The 18,476-nt window shown below is 40.8% G+C and overlaps 1 protein-coding gene across 3 annotated transcripts in view; it reads right to left on the bottom strand.

The window, feature by feature from the left end:
- Positions 1–18,476, bottom strand: part of LOC133346095 (potassium voltage-gated channel subfamily H member 2-like) — a 181,835-nt gene that overhangs the window by 29,213 nt on the left and 134,146 nt on the right. For 2 of the 3 annotated variants that reach the window (XM_061557480.1, XM_061557478.1), the window contains exons 3-6: positions 11,106–11,264; positions 10,101–10,655; positions 9,462–9,485; positions 8,185–8,399 (exon numbers count right to left, since the gene is read on the bottom strand). In XM_061557480.1, the coding sequence (XP_061413464.1) occupies positions 8,185–8,399; positions 9,462–9,485; positions 10,101–10,655; positions 11,106–11,264 (953 nt within the window). The remainder of the gene's footprint in view (positions 1–8,184; positions 8,400–9,461; positions 9,486–10,100; positions 10,656–11,105; positions 11,265–18,476) is intronic. The other variant, XM_061557479.1, reaches the window with a different exon arrangement.

The following is an 18,476-nucleotide window of genomic DNA, read 5'->3' as shown; positions in this document are numbered from 1 at the left end:
CCCTCCTGAATAAGAATCTTTAGACTCGGTAAGGCTTTCTTGGGGAAACAAGCATAATAAGAATAATGATAAAAGTAAAACAAATATTGGATGCAAAATATACAAATATATGTAAGTTGTATATTAAAAGCACTACGTACAGTGAGTCATATGTACCCAATAATATGAAAAGATCAAGATGTCATTCATTGGAACATTGCTGTTCCATTTCCTCACCGAATGATATGGCAGATTTTGATTTAATGTCAATGTAGTCACAATTTTAATAACAAGTGACACAATCTTTTTTGAGATACGAAATGAAAACATGTTGAAATAGCATCAAGCATCATGGATGGCGAAAGGTCACCAAAATGATCACTGGAGTGCTAAAGCATGATTTATTTTAAATGAAAACAGAGAGAATGGGAATTCTTGGTACAGGTTACATTTTCAGTGAAGTTCATATATCATTACAGATTATTATTCCCATTTTCAACAACAGTACGTCATGGTTTTCAAGCAATGTACCTCCTATTTTATGTTGTAGACAACAACATATGACACAGGAGTGTGTGCCTGCACGATATTTCATGAGCATATAAGACTTAAAGTAAAATCAAATGTAATTATGAGGCAATTTATCCGTTTTTGAGCCTAGTCGGTAAGATTCAGTTTCTTGGTAGGTTCTATTTTAGCTACTCAACATATGCTCTGTATACACACATTATTTTTAAGCCATAAGTTTAAATGTTAACAAACACTCCTTATAAGCAAATAAAAAAAATGCTCATATACAACGCATATTAAAATTAAGTGATAATAAAGCATTTCATTATATCAGCCACGTTTCTTTGACCATGTCCCAGATGACATTCGCATTTGTAATTGACCCCAATTAGCCGAAAGGTTACACCCATTTTGAGGTCAGTGAGTGAATGACGAACGATTTTCTGAATCAGCAATTAAAGTCCATTTCTTGATTAAATATCAGGGGGGGGGGGGGGGGGTGAAAGGTAGAGGATGGCGGAATGGTGGCACAATGGTGAGCGCACCGTGCTTTGAACCCGGCTCCAGGAATTGCATTCGCGGCCATCGTTAACATCAGTGGAGCATAGTGTCTGAATCGGTACTGGCCCCCCCCCACCTCCACTGACCCGCGCTGACCAAACAACCTTCATGCCTGGCAAGGGTGTATGTGGCCTTCATCTAGCAAAGGGCTGTATATGAATTATCATGTATTGTTCAGAGAAATTCAGGGAACATCACATATGCCACAGATGATGTGACATCTGCTTTGGAACCATGTGTGCCAGGTAGTAATTTGGTTTTCATACAAGAAAAATGCTCGGACACGGGGTATTTAGCTTAATCCAATGTGGCATTTGTTGAATAATTCAATCCCACAACCAGCACCACAATCGGCGTAGGCCGTTATCGGCTGCAGAGTCAATATTGACACCAAACAGCCGAGCAGAACAAGCACAATGTATAATTTTAGTCTGATCATGACTGATGAGTCCCTTTTGGAAATCTCATAACATTTCTGATGAAAACAATTGTTATTTAGAATAAGCATAATATTTTATTTTGAATGTTTTAAAGCGAATTGTATTTGCTATTCAGATCTCTTGCAATGAACATTCTTGATACATTATCATCTGCCATGGTCTATCCACTGCTGGAATAATGCCTCCTCACACTGCCACTATCCATCAAATTCTTGGCATGCCACAGTCTATCTCGCTCTTACACATGAGCTGAATGTCACTCCATCCATGCTGTGGTCATCCTTTTGAGCACGTTTTCTCCTATTACCAGTCTCATCCATCAAACATCATCATCCCTTCTATCCAAGCACACTTTATTTTGTTAATGGTCAAACTCTGTTTCTAAGTTGTGTTATTTACTGATCGATGTGTTCCTCTGTTTAATCAGATTGCAAAAAACACAAAAAACATTATTTGCATAATAATGGAAAGGAAATATGAAAGCACAGTTCCACTAAAAAGGTTTCATGACTGGAACAATTACTTCCTTGTATTTTCTTTCAGAAGAAGATCATTTATAATGTTCCAAAGTGGCGAGTGATTCGTTGTTTTTTTTTATGCGACAGGACCTAATTATAACATATCCATGATGGGAAACCCTTCATTAGATCTCATGTATTTAAGACTACACTTTTGTAGCATGAATGAGCATATACATGAAGATGAGCAGTACTGTACCATTTTTTTCACACTTCTATCCCAATGAAATGCCAGCCTGATCTCAAAAGGTCAACTCCTTAACGTCACGGTCCATCAGCACAAGCCATTTTAATGGAGTGACAAATCATACTGGAAATAAATGTACCTAAGAGACTGCGCTGTGCTTATATTTGAAGCATTATGACAGGTGTTTTATTGTGACAGTCTTTTGAAGCAAAGACGTGTTACTCTCGTGACTTGCTTCCAAAGGAGACATCATGCAGATAAGCCTTCTTTCTAAAAGATAACCTTTAATGTTCACACTCAGTCATGAGCACATAAGAGAAATGTTCGATTATTTATGAAATACAAATTGGCAGCCAATGTACACGTGAATTTGTGATTTATAAAAAAAACAATTTCCAGTGAAGCATTATTTTAAGCGTTTTCAATTTGAGGATTTAAACTACAGTAGAATGATATAGGATATTAATGTGTTACGTAATTGTTATGAATGATTAACGCGGTTGACTACGTACAGTTAAAATGTTTATCAAAAGTGCAGGTAAAGTTGAAAGCCTTTGTTTTATGGATACATAATTAATATATCATAAGTGTGCAGGCAACCGTGTGCACTACCTAATCCACTGACACCACATTTTACAAAACTGAACTGCACCTCTTGGCATGCCATCATCATTTGTTGCAGTCAAACAGAAGAATTTGTTTTTAGTAACTGCTCCAAAAGAAAAATATATATTCTCAGAGCGTATGACTTCGGTCATTTCCCTTCAGAAATTGAGAATGTTTCGAGTAATAGGCCAATAGCTGTAAATATTATTTTGCACATTTAAGCAGTTTAATTTAACAAATGCTATATCAACATATACAGCTACTGTATATCCCACATTAGTATTTATTTCAACAGATTAAATAATGTCTAGTAGTCATGATAAAAGGTTAATCGGCATCCTTCAATGTATGAAGCTATTCTTAACACGGATGCTTTCGCGTGCACATTTTAGCAACAAATTAAAAACAATTCCAATATAATCCTGCTGCGTTATTAAGACGTGCAGAGATGAGAGTAACATGAATTATATGACAGCCGAGACATCAATTCCCGTTGCGGCATACACGACAATTGCGCATTCTATCCAACGATCACAAGCACACACCTCTGATGAGCAAGGTTGGCAACGTACGGTGCTAAATAAATTCCAATATACAATGCATATATACACACGAACCCCTTTGAAAATGCCATTCAATGTAGCCGAGTGCTAAAGTTAAGGATGTTACAGTACCTCCTGGGCAACCAAGCTGGAAAGGCGGACCCCTTTGGCACTCATCCCACTCTCGGCAGCCTGCAGGAGCTCACACTGAATCTCGTCCTCTTCCATTCCCATCGCCGACCGGACGGGCGAATGGTCTCACGAACAGAGACCTCAGCCCACAGCAGCCACGGCCACAGCCACAGCAGGAGCAGGAGCAGAAATAACGCCAGCCCCCAACCGCGAACAAAAGGCAGGAGATGCGGCGAGCATGCAAGTGGCATCAGATACCCGTCTGGCTAATCTGATGCTGGGAGCAAAGTCAGACTCACGCTTCCAGCCATAACAGTGCATACCCTTGACAGCGAAAATAGATTGACGGCGGCAGTGGCCGTTGCTCGGACCTCAAGTGTGAAGGACTGTGGCTGATAGAATAAAATAAACAATTTGGATTAAAAGCTGCATCATGCCAATATTGATGATTCTTCAACCGAGGGAAATAATCGGTCCAGCGGATACCAACAGGTGAGCACTGCATCGTGCAGCCACGCCGCTCTGGGTCTCCTCCCCTATCATTTTCAACCTGCGACTCAAGCAAGCAACTTATGGAACCTGCTTCACCATTCATCCAGCCCCAGAGCCGGGCAAGGTCGGCGCAGGAGGGGCCAATACCTGGTCCCCTCCCATCGCTCTGCCCTCGTTTATTTTTTTTCCCTTTCCCGGACCATCCCCCCGACGAGAACTATGCAGACACCGTCGTAATCTGTTAATGGGGGGGGGGGGGTTGGGGGTTGCTTTGACGTTGCTCATTTAACACATCCCCACCCCACCCCATCCCAGCCAACGATGACATCAAAAGTTGCCTAGCAACCCAGGTCAATTAATTAGGGTGGCTATCCCTCCAGTTTCACCAACTTCTCACGCCGCCTCCTAGCCCGTGAATGGAAAATGACGCGCAGGAAAGATGCCAATTGTCATCTCACACAACGGGCGTGGTGGTGGTCGTGTTGGTCGTGGTGGTGTGTTTCGGTGGGTTCTGTGTACGCTGCCAGCCTTTTCGTGGAGAAGCTTGCACAGCGGAGCCCCTTCGCTCATTAAATCCTTTATATTAAGTTCACTTGCTTGCTTGCTTGCGCGCTTACGACCGTGCAAATCTTTCGGTCGTTTTTTAACCCACTTGCCGTGATCCAATCGAGCTGACATTTTGCACACAGACTCGTTGTGCGTGACAATTTATTTTCGTGAAATTTTTTTTCCAAAATTTTCAACATTTTAGGAATTTTTTAATATATTTAATTATCAATTGCTTAATGGTGGCAGGCAATCATCTGACCCATAGGTGGCAGCCATCTCAAGCCAGAGAACGAGAGGACTCTAGCCGCCCGAAAACCGATGCCACGCATATAAAGGATTTATAGTGAAAAACTTTGTTTTTACGGGTTAATTTTTTTTATATTTTAAAGGGTCTCGTGTTCGCGCGATATTTCGTTTTTTTTAATGAAACATGCCTGTAACACTACCACAAATGGTCCTGGATTACGTAATGGAAACGCATACAGTGTCTTCAACACCTCCATAAGTAGCTGCTGTCATGTTTTCCGTTATGTGCATTTCTTTTATTAGAGTACTCCCAAATGGCATACAGTAAAAGAAAAAGGGACGCTGATTAAGGAATACGTGATTAGTCTTTACAGTCAATGCCGTATACACTGAACATGCGCAGCGGATTTCATAGCAAAATCAGGATTGTTCTCAGCCTCTACTTGTGTCAAGCAGAACATTTTCACAGCTTGAAATTATACGAAGTTGTAATGGGTCTGATGGGCATAAGGAAGTTTTGTTTCAGCGAAACATAAATGGTATATTTAAAACCACATGCACATTGCAATTCTGACAGCTCCAGTCCAAACTTGTGTGATATTATTCTGCTAACTGCACAGCGTCTGATGAATTTAAATGAACACATTGTACCGAGCCTAAAAGAAACTGTTAGTTTCAGAACTGCACCTCCTGAAATTGGCTGCAGTAGTGCATGGTGCAAGCTTGAAAAAGGAAATGCTCAACACGCCTACTAACCCAGGAGACCAGCACTGACTGAAAACCTATGCGTGCTAAATTTACAAGAACTTATCTCAAACAAACACATGCAACTGACACTGTCCTGTAGCATCTGTACGTAATCATTGCATACATGTACTGTTTGCGAGGCTTCCTCAATCGTTGGAGGCATGAATTCAATGACGACATGTTACACGTTGCGGTGCCCGATGGGAATCCATTGTTTTGTCAAGTTGGCCACGTGCACCCCGTCCATCCGCACTCCACGCTCGTGTTCACGTTACTCATTAGGGCGAACGATGCCGAAAGATTCTATCCCCACAGCACAACCCTGCGCGTGGAATTTTCTCTTGTATTTTCATCTCAGGTATCTGATGCGAAATAAATGTGACCCGATTGGATCTCTCCAGGATAAACAGGAACTGAATTGTTTCGCTCATCTAAAAACATAGTTAATTCTGGGACCACTCCATACCTACGCCATCAATACGGGTGAAAGGGATAATAGTTTAACGTGAGATTGAGATCTAAAAATAACAATTATTAGGAATAAATTGAATGGGCAATTAACAGTCTGATTTAATTATTGTACAGTCACTACCGTTGATTATACTTTTAGTTTATAAATCCTAATTAAAGGGCAGAAAAGCCATGAAAGTGTTTCTGTATGAACCAGCAATATGCCCTCATTATTTGTTACTTTAGTTACAATAGGACAATTTTCCGTTTATAGAAGAGCCCTCACATGTGAGTTAATCTAAAATGATCAATGGCCTGTCATTGTTAACTTGTTATGCTTTTGTAACGCACGTGTTTTTGCTAATTTAACATAATGCGCAACACAATACATGTTTTACAGTGTCAGGATATTTCATTAGCAAAGTAGAGAATTGCACCCAAAAACACATCCAGTCACTACTTGTACGCAAAATTAATATTGCATATAGCATTGAAACAACTTGAGTGTGCGTATTATAAATGTGTATCATCGGGTTGAGTGATAGACTTTAGCCAATTATTTAGATAATAATTTACATCCCTTTCTTAATCGAATGCTGGATGAAGGTCTTGCCATGCCAGTCATGGGGTTTGTCTGGTCATACTTCACCATGCTAGCTATCGGGGGTTGATGAATGAAGACCCAAGACCGGTTCAGATATCACTTGCCACTGATGGTAGCCGTGACCTGGAAATTAACTCAGATCGCTGGGTTCAGAGTACAGGGCACTCACCACCATGTTACCACTTCTCTTGATTATATATTCTTATATTGTTAGCTGAGTAAAATTTATGAAATAGCAAGTGACAAAAAAATAAGAACACTGGAGATGAGTTAAGTTGTAATAAATATCTTCCAAAACCAATGAATATATAATGAACATTTTGATTTAATTAGTGGAGAGTCACTACCATCGATTACACTCTACAAGGCGCCGATACGTGGCATATGCTTCTCGTGAAATTTAGCTCTTCCCATTTATATATTTCTACCAAAAATGAACTACAGCTGACAAATGCCAAGAAATGATGATCATTCCTATTAACAGTCCTACTGCGTCTTCAAATACCAATGCAGCACAGATATAAAGATTACGTACAAAGTGTCAGTGAAAACCTGCACTCTCAAGCCCCAAACAATCCAACCTCTGAAAAGAGCAATTTCCCAAGAGACACACCAACGCATTTGGATCCTCCTTCTGACATCCAACCCAGGACAATGACAGATCATCACCGAATGCGAGTCCTCACTTGTGATGGATGGCCATGTAGAGACATGAGGTCACATTCAAACAATGGGAAAAATGCCCCTCCCTGCCTCACATTTGCCATGATTCAACACAAGGGTTACCGCTTGTTAGAAACCATTGTCAAATGTTCAGTCACATTTCCACATGACAGTTGGGACATTTGACACGATAACTACAAGAAATGGACCTTATCCACAATTTTATAATAAATCAATGCTTCTCCAGTTAACTGGTACAATGATAATACTTTTATATAAAAAAACACTGATCCTTTTGAATTCCATAATATGTATCCAAACAACTTCAAATTGTGAGGAACAAGAGATAGGCAGGGGTTTTCAAATTACTATGTACCATACACACATCGTGCCCAGCCTCACGTAATCGGCTTTTAAACTAGATGAAAAAATACTTGTGTTTATTCATGGACATACATCCACAGCACAAACTAATAAAGCACAATGACACACACACACCACTGGTTGTAAGCCTCTGCAGACAAACCAATTGTTTACAGGAAATACGATGCACATGAAGACAACGATGTTCTGCTCAGCCAAATTGACCAATGGGGCAAATCGCGTTAGTGAACACCTACTCTATATAAAGCAGTAAGCACTCATTATTTTTGTATATTAGCATACTTTTTGTAAAATATAGCTGATATCTTTCCTAAATGCATACATTACATAGCTTATATACAATACGCATTAAAAAACCTTTAAAAACATGTTTCAGACAGGGCATGTCGGTACTCTAAGTGTACAAACGTCACAGCACACACTGCAATTTCAACGGCTTCAGAACAAACCATGCATGTAACTACATCGCAAAGGCTGAGATAAGGTGACGCCTCATCTCCTATGTGGCTTTATTGCGATGGATCACAAGCGAGGAACGACTTAACTAGAGCCGTGTGTATCTGTGCCCCTGTACCTGGGTGACCTTCTCTGTCACGTGGTGCGTCTTCTCCTTTACTTTGGGCGGGATGAAGTTCTTCTCTGAAGAGGGTGGTGTCACCACGGTTTTGTCGGAGCGGAAGTCAGAAAAGTTGAAGGTGAGTTGTGGGAGTTTGCTAATAGCCCGGTACTTCATCAGATCCGAGTCGGATGTGGAGTTAAGAAATGCAGGCCTAATGTGGTTTGCAGTATCTGAGGAATAGCATGAAGATATCACGTAAGACAAAAGATAAACGCTCATTGCATCGCACGTGATTTTCTTATAAAAAAAAATTACTCATGACAACTACAAGTTGAACACTTGAGACTGTTCCAGAAACCATTTACACATAATGAGCGATGTGTCACTCATGAGAAATTTTGCATGTGCCTCTCTGAGCCAAGCCTGATCTTAAAACAATGGGATCATTAGACTGGATATTTTTCTCAAACAGGGTAAACCTGGAATGTACCAAGCACCTGCTGATACATGCAAGGTAGAGCGCTCGTTTCGCAAGCGGGAGAAGAGAAAACAGCCCGATCGATTGGCATCCAGGAGTGAGATACTAGAGACATTATTAGAAGACAAAGTATGTTAGGAACTACACCCTGATGTACAAAAGATGTCTATCCTACTCTATGACCATCGTTTTTGCACGAAAATCACAACAGTGTGTGTTTCCATGCCCCCAACGTTACAGAGACCGTCATACTTGGAAGCTAAGTCTGGGGTGATTTAATAAAAAGACTGTAAACTAAACTTTTATTTTACCAGGTGAGGCCCATTAAGCTGGCCACAAATATAGCAGCCAAATACTCTAAACGTATGTTGATTCGAAATGTGGAGGACAAAACCAGAGGTCCCAGTGTAAAATCAACACGACCACGGGGAGAACATGCAAACTCCAAATATAGAGGTGTCAGTGTCGGGATTGAAGCAGGCGAAGAAGATAACATCTTGCCACTGTCGCGCCAAAAAGACGTTCGGTATAGATTAGAGATCCAGGTTTGTGTAGATGGACAAGCAGCTCACATGGTTTAATATTAAATGGAAAAATGTTTGACAATAATATAAAAAGGAACCTTTATTTATTTAGTATTTATTGACTTTAAATGATTATTGTGGTGGCTAGTTTCACGTAATCAATATAGGAACGCAGTGATAATCATTTCAATGTATGCAAGTGCCAAGCTGTGCATTCTGATGCTGTTCTTGGAGATGGAGAGGAAATGTGAATGGAGTAAGTTATTTCAATTAGAAAGTCAAAAACATACCTCGTATATGCCTTCCTCTGTCCACTTGGCAAGAACATTAGTTTTCAAAGAAGCACAAGAAATAGAACCATAAATACATACTAAAGCATTGCACGACCATGCAACTTCATATGCTTCTCACAAATCACTTCTTTTACAACAAAACTCAACCTTTAAATTTACTGTACATGCGTTACACTGTGATTTTAATTGCGAGAACATACATACCTATATACACGTTAGTTTTATCTGTATGTCAATATTATACGAGAGATAGACAAAGAAGCAAGGCTAGAAAGCCAGGTCATGTATAGGGCACAGCAAATTTCGGACAAGTGACCAGGATGCATGGTGCCTGGCTGCAAAGGGTGGTAGGGGAATAGGACGCCCGCAGTCTGAACGGACGTCAAACATCAAGAATTGGACAGATTGGAAACCAACTCAGTTGAAAGACGCAGCGATGGACAAAGAAAAGTGGAAAGAGCACTCCAAGGAGATGTCGGTGAAGGAAAGTTCATGCCCCAACGTAGTCACATGACATGGAGCAAGGGTATTGCAGTGTGCTACGGCACAACTTAGGAAGGCCTTCAACAGCAGCGGAGTGATAATATTGACGACTGCAGCGCAAAAAGCACGCGGTTCCCGGTAGCGCATGGGTACCTGTCGTGCCGTGACGATCGCGGAACGGCCGCTCCGAGTCTCCGCGCATCGCCTCAATATCGTCAGCCGAGGATGCCCTCCGCAGGCTGTGCAGGCTCTCCTTGGAGCGGATGTGTGCCAGGTTTGAGTTGGAGCACGCCCCATCCAGCACGTGCAAGCGGTCCATGTTAGACAGCTGCTGCTGCTGCTGCACGAGCTGCTGGTGCGCCAGGTGCCTCGGAGAGGAGTGACCGAGCGACGCAAGTGCAGCCGCCGGGGGCGGGGGCGGCGGCGTGGTGACCGGCATGCCCGAGTGGTTGGAGCGGGCGGGCGAGGAGTCGATGAGCACGCGCGTGTCTTCGGGGTGCGACTGCAGCGAGCCGTCGCGGGACGAGGAGGAGCGCATGCGGCGCAGTGCCAGCGCCTCGCTGCTGCTCATGCCGCTCGTGCCCGGCCGGTGCCGCGGCACCGTCGCCTCCACCAGCACCGAGTCCTGGTCCTCCCGCGGCAGCGACAGCTTGCTCGCCGCGATGGTGCGCAGAGACTGAAACTTGAGACGGAGCGCCTTTCCCGTGTCTGCGTGCAGAGGGGGTGGGAAGGGAAGCTTCAATAAAAGAGGATGTAACTCGATTGTATTAAAATAGTTGTAAAAGTTACATGCGGATAAAGTGATATAGAGCGTGCGATTCAAAATAGATTTGTGGCCACGAAAGTAAAAGCAAAGCCACAAATATGTGGAACATTATCTGATTGAAAAATACAATGTAGTTATTTTTTATTAATGGGGGTCAAAATAAATATATATTCCAGTTTAAATTTGATGTAACAATTAGTGCGGTGTTTCTAGGGGTTACGGACATGGAAACATGGAGTTTTGTAGTGGATGTCAGTCATCGGATCTTGCACTTAATGGACCATTCTCTAAATGTTATGACAGCACACTCATTCACTATACACACAGGCATAGGGGAAAAAAAGAAGGTGGTGGTGCAGGAGGAGGAGTAGAAGGGCAGATGTAGCACTCACAAGCGGCGATCCGGGACTGCACGCCTGCATGGTTGACAACCTCTTCGGACTTGAGTGACGTCCGCTCCGTCACGTCGTCAAAGTTGAGGATGAACATGATAATTTCACCAATTTCATTCTTCACAGGGACGATGATGGTGTTGCACAGGAAGCAAGTTCCTACAAAGTGAACATATTATTATTATTATTACTGAAACACAATGTTTATATTTGCACAAAAAAACAACGTTTTTAAATATAACATGTAAATAAATTGGGAAATTAAAGGAACTGCATTGGCAGTGGCATGAAACGCAAATGGGGGGAAAAAACGACTCGCCGAATGTGTCATTCAAATTGCCTGACAACAGAAAAGTCTATCCTGGAGAAGGCCACATTCAGGCGATGGCCCTCCAGTATTACCATTGTGTCATCTGTTTGACTGTGATGGTTGTACATGGTACTCTATCAAGGCAATTATATAACATATATACGGGTGCTTAAAAAAATGTTTAACACTTATATGGAACTATCGTTTTTTTATGGAAAAAAAATGGATAATACACTGTAACATGATAACAAATGTATGTTAATAGCTTCAAAATTTTCGATTTAAAGCTTTCGTGACTGCAGGGATTCATCTTCTTGGTTCTTTCGGTAAAGTCACGTCGAAGGGAAATAAAAAAACATAACAAAAAAATAAAAAAAGCTTCAAAAAGTCAAAGAGTATCCACTTATTCGCCATCATTGTCAACACACGCGTGGAATCTTCTCCAGGTGGTCTCCAGAGGCCCCAGAGGCAGCACATTTCTTGTCGTATTGTTACAAATTCTCGGGAGTGTTAACGTTTTTTTGAAGCATCCTGTACAGTAGTTGTTTTCACATCAGGTATACTTAGATAATATTACTACTAAATAATGATCAAGTTCACATACCCCCAGGGCTTCATTTTCCCACTGAAAATGTTTCGGCTCACTGGTAGACCTGGAGCAGGCGCGCTATCGTTTACACAGCAGAGGGGTAATCTGGATTTGGTGTACTTGGGGCAAATATATTTTCCGTGTCGCTGATCACAGACAGTTGCAATTAAGACCTGCTTATATAATACCAAGTCTGGGTAGATATAATTAATAGCAATAGCATCTGACCTTCACACAGTTAAATTAAACTCTTTCTCTTCATTAGCACCAAACGGTAAAGTTTGCACAACGAATAGGTCTCACCACGAGCCAAACGAAAACTCTATCACTACGTTGCATATCAGCTGCGGTGTTTACTGATGCAAGGCAGGCATGTCATTGAGTTTTCAAGAGTACTCTACTGATCAACATGAACACACAGAGTAAACACATTTGAAGCGAAAATCCAAGCATACACAAGCAAAGCACATATCACCCAAGTCATGTGTGCGTGCTATCGATTTAAACCACGTGACTAAAGGCAATGCAAGAGATGCTACATTGGTGTGTTGTAACTATTCTGAAGGGCTAAACTTGTGACTCAAGTCATCTGAAATAACAAACAATGTATTGTAGAGCAGTTTTCATGGCCAATGTAAGACGTGCGAAACCTGCAGATGTACAGTGTACTTGCACTCACACCAACTGACACTTTGTTATGGGATTGCAGATGGCCATCGACCTCACCATAGATACAATGTTAATACAGTACATGCATGGATAAATCAGGCATTAGACTGTAATGAATGCAACAAGTTTTAATCGTGGACTTAATAAAAAAAAACACGGTTGATCTTTTTTTACGAACACCAACCGGCACTCCACATTAGGGATGATGAACTCCTATGTTGGGCTTATAGCAATTAATACACTTGAAGGAATTTCTTAAGGGATAAATATATACAAGTAGAACTGCATTCTGCGTCTCCACATTTTTACGAAATTTATTAACCCATTGATTTTCCAGAGCAATGTCATCCGAACACAAAAAATTTAATGGTTAACTCAGTTGGCTATATATAGAATATTTCCACGCGGCACTCTATTAACACTTGTTTACTTTGATAGCTAAGGGTCGGGAATCTGCCAAGGCATTCATAAAGCATGTTTGGCGATGTCTCATATGGCTCCTGAGTAATCATGATTTTCAAAATACCAATTTCTCTCTTTAAAGTACAAATTATACATTTGGGTTCAGAGAACACACAAATAGAAATTGGTTGCAGGCAGATGGAAGCTCGGATTATACTGCAGGAATGCCTGATGACATAGGATTTTGGAGAACGTTTAATTCGAAAATACAGATGTCCTTCGACATGATTAAAACAGGTACTTTAATCATCCCACAGGCAGTCTAATCCACGGTCAGAATCACATACCAACATCACTCAGATGTAGAAACGCCACTGCAGTTGTTTGCAATGTGCATGAAAAACATGTAAGATCACATTTTTCACAAATCTACTTGCCAAAACAAAAATGATTCCAAATAAATTATCAGTTCCATCTCAAATACCCAGACCTTTGCTTTCTTGTGCTATAATCTAAATACAAATTTGACTGTCGCATCACATTCTGTTCTAGGTTCCAGATACAGTAATTGGAAACTGTCGTTTAATGTTTGATACTCATGGATCTTTTTAATTGCTCATGTTTATCCAGAAAACCCTCACTGAGTCTCATGACAATGTTGTTTAAGGATGGTCCTTACAAAGGAATTGAGGGCGATGATTGAAATATTATGTCGGCACACAATGGCCTAGTGTTGTGAATTAGGTTACGGGGATCTTTAACTATACTCTGAAGCGAGTGGTGTGTTTTTAAGGGTAATACGATACGAACCGCGAACCTTTGGAACAAGGAACACACTACCACCGGTCTATGCCACTGCCCTTCACGCAGAGCATCCCAGGATGCTTTACAATAAAAGGTCTGACAATGATAAAGGCCATTGGGCAAAACATCCAACTCAACAACAAACTGATGGTAACAAACACTGTAATATATTGTTGCCGTGTGCAACATGATGTGTAAAAGAAAACAATATTGAGTACGTTTACAAGGCTCATCCTATTAATGCGATGTGTTAAACCATTAGAGCTCAAATATGATTCAGGTTGGTCCTGCATTTGGATGTTTGGCAAATTTCATTCTAATCAGTGTTCACATGTGGCAAAAAATAATTGCACCCATAGAGTAAGAACCCATCCATATGAGGAATTAATTCTCAATGGTCCGTACAAACAGGTTCACAAACCTACTTTCTATACTGCCCTCTACGTTGCACGCCTAGTGATTTGTAAGATTTACAGATTTGCAGTACGGCATTTTTATCTAAATAGGATTGGGTAGGTCAAGTTGCAAGAAGGGATGGATGATGGCTGATGGATAATTATGGAGTGCCAAAGAGGAAAAGCAACGGAACACATCCAAGAAGATGTCATCTGAGGAGATGGAGCAATGAAATCAGCTCGTACGCAGATGCTAGGTGGATTGCCAAATTGCAGGATTGCAAGAGATGGAAACGGCCTGAGCAAGCCTTCATCCCGCAGTGGATTGATCGTGTAAAATTAAAATTATTGATCTTTAACCAACACTAACAATGTATAGATCAGTCCTCGTTCTTGTATAAATACAAAGTCCACCCACAGGTCAAGCATAAGCTTTTAATCTATCAGTAATATATGCAATGCTGGTTCATTTCAAGACAGTAGATCATAGGAATAGTCACTTAAGCACATAAGGAAACTTAAATTCCTCAATTAGGACACTTAATTTCCTCATTCGCTGAAGTGATATGTAGAAAATATGTCTAGATTCTCACACTTCCTTCATATATTGGCTAAGGAAAAAAAGCGAATGTAGAATTTACTTGGGATGTTGAATATTAATAATACAAATAATTCACACCATGCCCTTCAGTATGCCTATTAGAGAAGCATGGAGACCACAAAAGTCATGTATAAATACACCACTTCAAATAATTAGATTACATCATCAAACACTCTGTTCGTCCAGGGTTGTTACTTTTGTTCACGTCTTATACTGCAGACCGGAGACACCACTTAAATGTGTCCTTTCATTCACTCATTGTTGTTCTGCAATGACTGTAAAGAGTGGCTCTCTGTTGGTTGGGAAGAAGTAAAGAAGTAAAGCCCTGATGATACATGATCTGAGGACCGGATTAAGTACTACTGGACCACCGTATTGCTTTAACAAAAGCCAAGTTCAAAGGCGGCTACAAAATTGAATGCACATCAAACGCCAAACATGTGTTTTTTTTAAAGAAGCGCTTTCACTTTGACAATATCAGATAAACACATGTGTTCCTCGTCTCACAAAGATGCACAGCATTGGGCTCATTGCACGGCTATGACTTATCGGGATGATATTATGGAAATGCGATTACTGACAACAACTATATCAAATATTGTTGTTCAGATAAAGTGATGAGCATATATGAAAAAAAACGAACTTTCGCTGACAACATGTGTTGGTAAAATAAGCAGCATGAAGATGATATTGTCTGTTTTGGATGCGTGACCATTAAAATTAGCACAATCACGTTTCATGACAAGAAACTTTATTGAGACAAAAAGACACTTTGACACAAAATAGTTTTTTTACTTTAGTACATGCAGTCCACTATATTATTCACGATCACCTCAAACCCAAATATTTTTTATTTAAACACAAAGACATGTTCTGTTAAAAGACAAGCGACCCTCATGTACCATATTGCAAATAAAATGTATAAGTTGTATAGCATTTAATTTTTTAAATATAATCTAATAAAGTACAGTGTATTATAATAAAATCAAACCTTCTGGTGAGAATTGTGTGTACCCATATTTAATACAAATAATTGGACTTTGAATTATATTATTATTATTATACCGTACCGTCATGATATTCTAATTATTTGTGATTGATATTTTGTCCCTTTTTGAAGAAAGCCTCACAGACTTCGTAGATTCTTTTAGGGCAGTCCTATTTGGGATGTTTACCCCACTCCTTATTGAGTACGTTTGCAAAGACATGTAGCTATTTAAAGCAAGTCCGTACAAAGCTATTGAAAGAACATTATTAGTTTAGGAACTGAAGCGGAATTAATCTATGAATATTGAATCTCCATGTTTCTCACAGTCAGCAATGCCACAACATCGAAGTCGAATTTAAAGTTGCGTTAAATGAGGCGACAAATTACAACCTGGGCAGTTAGAGTCAAATACTAAAATCCCCCTTATAGCCTTAACAGACTGATGGGGAAAATGTTGTTACCGAGCAAATATGACAGCCCTGTTTCTTTTTCTCCATGACAAACTAGGGGGTGGGTGGCCAGCACCACACCCGGCCGCCTTTGTCAGCCCAGTGGCGATGTTTACACACCACACCAGATACTCATTTGAGGCTGAGTCGACCTAGTGATGGCCCAGAACCGGTTCAGATAATCGTCACTGGTGTTGCATGGCCGGGTTCGTAGCGCAGCGTGCTAACCGCTGCACTACCACTCCCAATAGAGCCCAGTTTTGGACATGCATACTGACTGCCATGACTTCCACTCAAGCGTCCAAATGTGTTTTTTTTTATGACTGATGTCATTGCCTAGAGGCGGCAATGCCTGGTAAAACAAAACCTCGAATTTCCTACATAGACCTACAAACATGATGTGCTGTAGACACATTGAAGGCATATTCTGACAGTGTTTGTGATTGTTTTGGATGAATAATAAAAACACAAGCAAAAGTATTTCTTCGATGAAAATGTTTTCAATGCAATTTTGTTGTTTGTGTTAAGAATTGCCATGATGGTGTGTGCCTTGTAAGTGGTGGCTTTCTCGAACAGGCACTTGTTACCGTGGTCCTTGTAGCTTAGGCCAGACAGAATGCTGGACACATGGGCTACGAAGTCAACTAAGGTGCTAATACTAAGTAAACGTTTTATTTTCCCAGGTAAGGCCCACTGAGCCATACAGCTTTTTTTTTCAGAAGTGACCTGGCCACAAATGATAGCTCAAGAAAGTAGCTTATCACGTGGACATTAATAGCAGCCAAATACTCTAAACGCATGTTTCTAAATGTGGAGGGGAAAACCGGAGGACATGGGAAAAAAATCCACACCACTACAGGGAGAGCATGCTCTAAATATATAGGCATCACGGTCGGAACCGAACCCACGACCTCCTGCATACCAGGCGAAGTAGTTAACATCTCGCCACGGTGGGACGTTAAATGTTCTTATGGATGCCAACCGCAGAGCTGTATTCAATAAAGGAGCTAGTTCTCTGTGCCTTACTCATAATACAACATAATTCCTGAAAACAACTTCGTTCAGGTAGGGAGCACTGACTGATTACGGCTCAATCCAGGCTGATTCTAAGCCTCACCAAAGTTTCTATTGGCCAAATAGATGATGGATAGCTGGATGAACTTTCCAAAATGAGGCCAAACTGACTCGGTTCATCCCATCACGACCAAAGGGAAACTTGTACAAATGGTGTTAACAAAGGAATTACAAATGTATTTTTTTACAAACACAACAAAGTAATGAGCAAAATAAACATTGTCGGTATCGTCGTTGAACGTCGCCATGCAAAAAATAACGTACCAAATTCTTTAACATTGTGATAATGAACACCTAGTTGAACAATATAAGTGTTTCCCTGTCAGCAGCCAGTGACAACGTTCACGAATCCGAAGGTGCGTGCAGAGAATTAAGTTGTTTATTCGCGAGGCCTAAGCTATGGGGGTTTTAATGCATGATCTTCTCATGCTCCAATTTAATTACACACTTCATCACCAATATTCGTAGACACGTGTAAGCTGATCAATGATTAATTATCCGGCTGCTTCCAACGTTATCCTGCGGTCCCGGGACGATCCGGAGAAATTGCTCCAAAGGCTGTAAACCCAAGATCGTAATAACTGCGCACATCATCCCATGCAGGGTCTTCGAGATCAGAGTGGTAAGTAGAGCACAGTAAATATGTTAACTTTTTACAAGAGGATTTTTTTCATGGCAATTGAATTTCGTAAACATTTCAAACGCAAAAAACACATACGCAACACCTAAAAATAGAGCGTTATGCAAGGATTTGCAAACATAAGCTATTTTTCGATTTAAAGCTTTCGTGACTGCAGGGATTCATCTTCTTGGTTCTTTCGGTAAAGTCACGTAGAAGGGAAGTAATAAAATAATAAAAATAAAAATAAAACATAATAAAACAATTCTCACGACGTTTCGGCCACAACGCAAGCAGCCGTCCTCAGGTGAAAACCAGGTCCGTCGAGGCGACAGAGTCTGAATGATTATTATTTTATTACTTCCCTTCTACGTGACTTTACCGAAAGAACCAAGAAGATAAGCTATTTTAAATAATGATGTAGTGATTATCCGCCGTTTTCGAAAATCCGCCCCTCCCCGAAACCGCCAG

The sequence above is a fragment of the Lethenteron reissneri genome, chromosome 23 (genome assembly GCF_015708825.2).
Source record: "Lethenteron reissneri isolate LAM-NWPU_2019-01 chromosome 23, ASM1570882v1, whole genome shotgun sequence".
NCBI lineage: Eukaryota > Metazoa > Chordata > Hyperoartia > Petromyzontiformes > Petromyzontidae > Lethenteron > Lethenteron reissneri.
The sequence above is the reverse complement of the archived record's forward strand: the minus strand, read 5'-3'. Positions and strand labels throughout refer to the sequence as shown.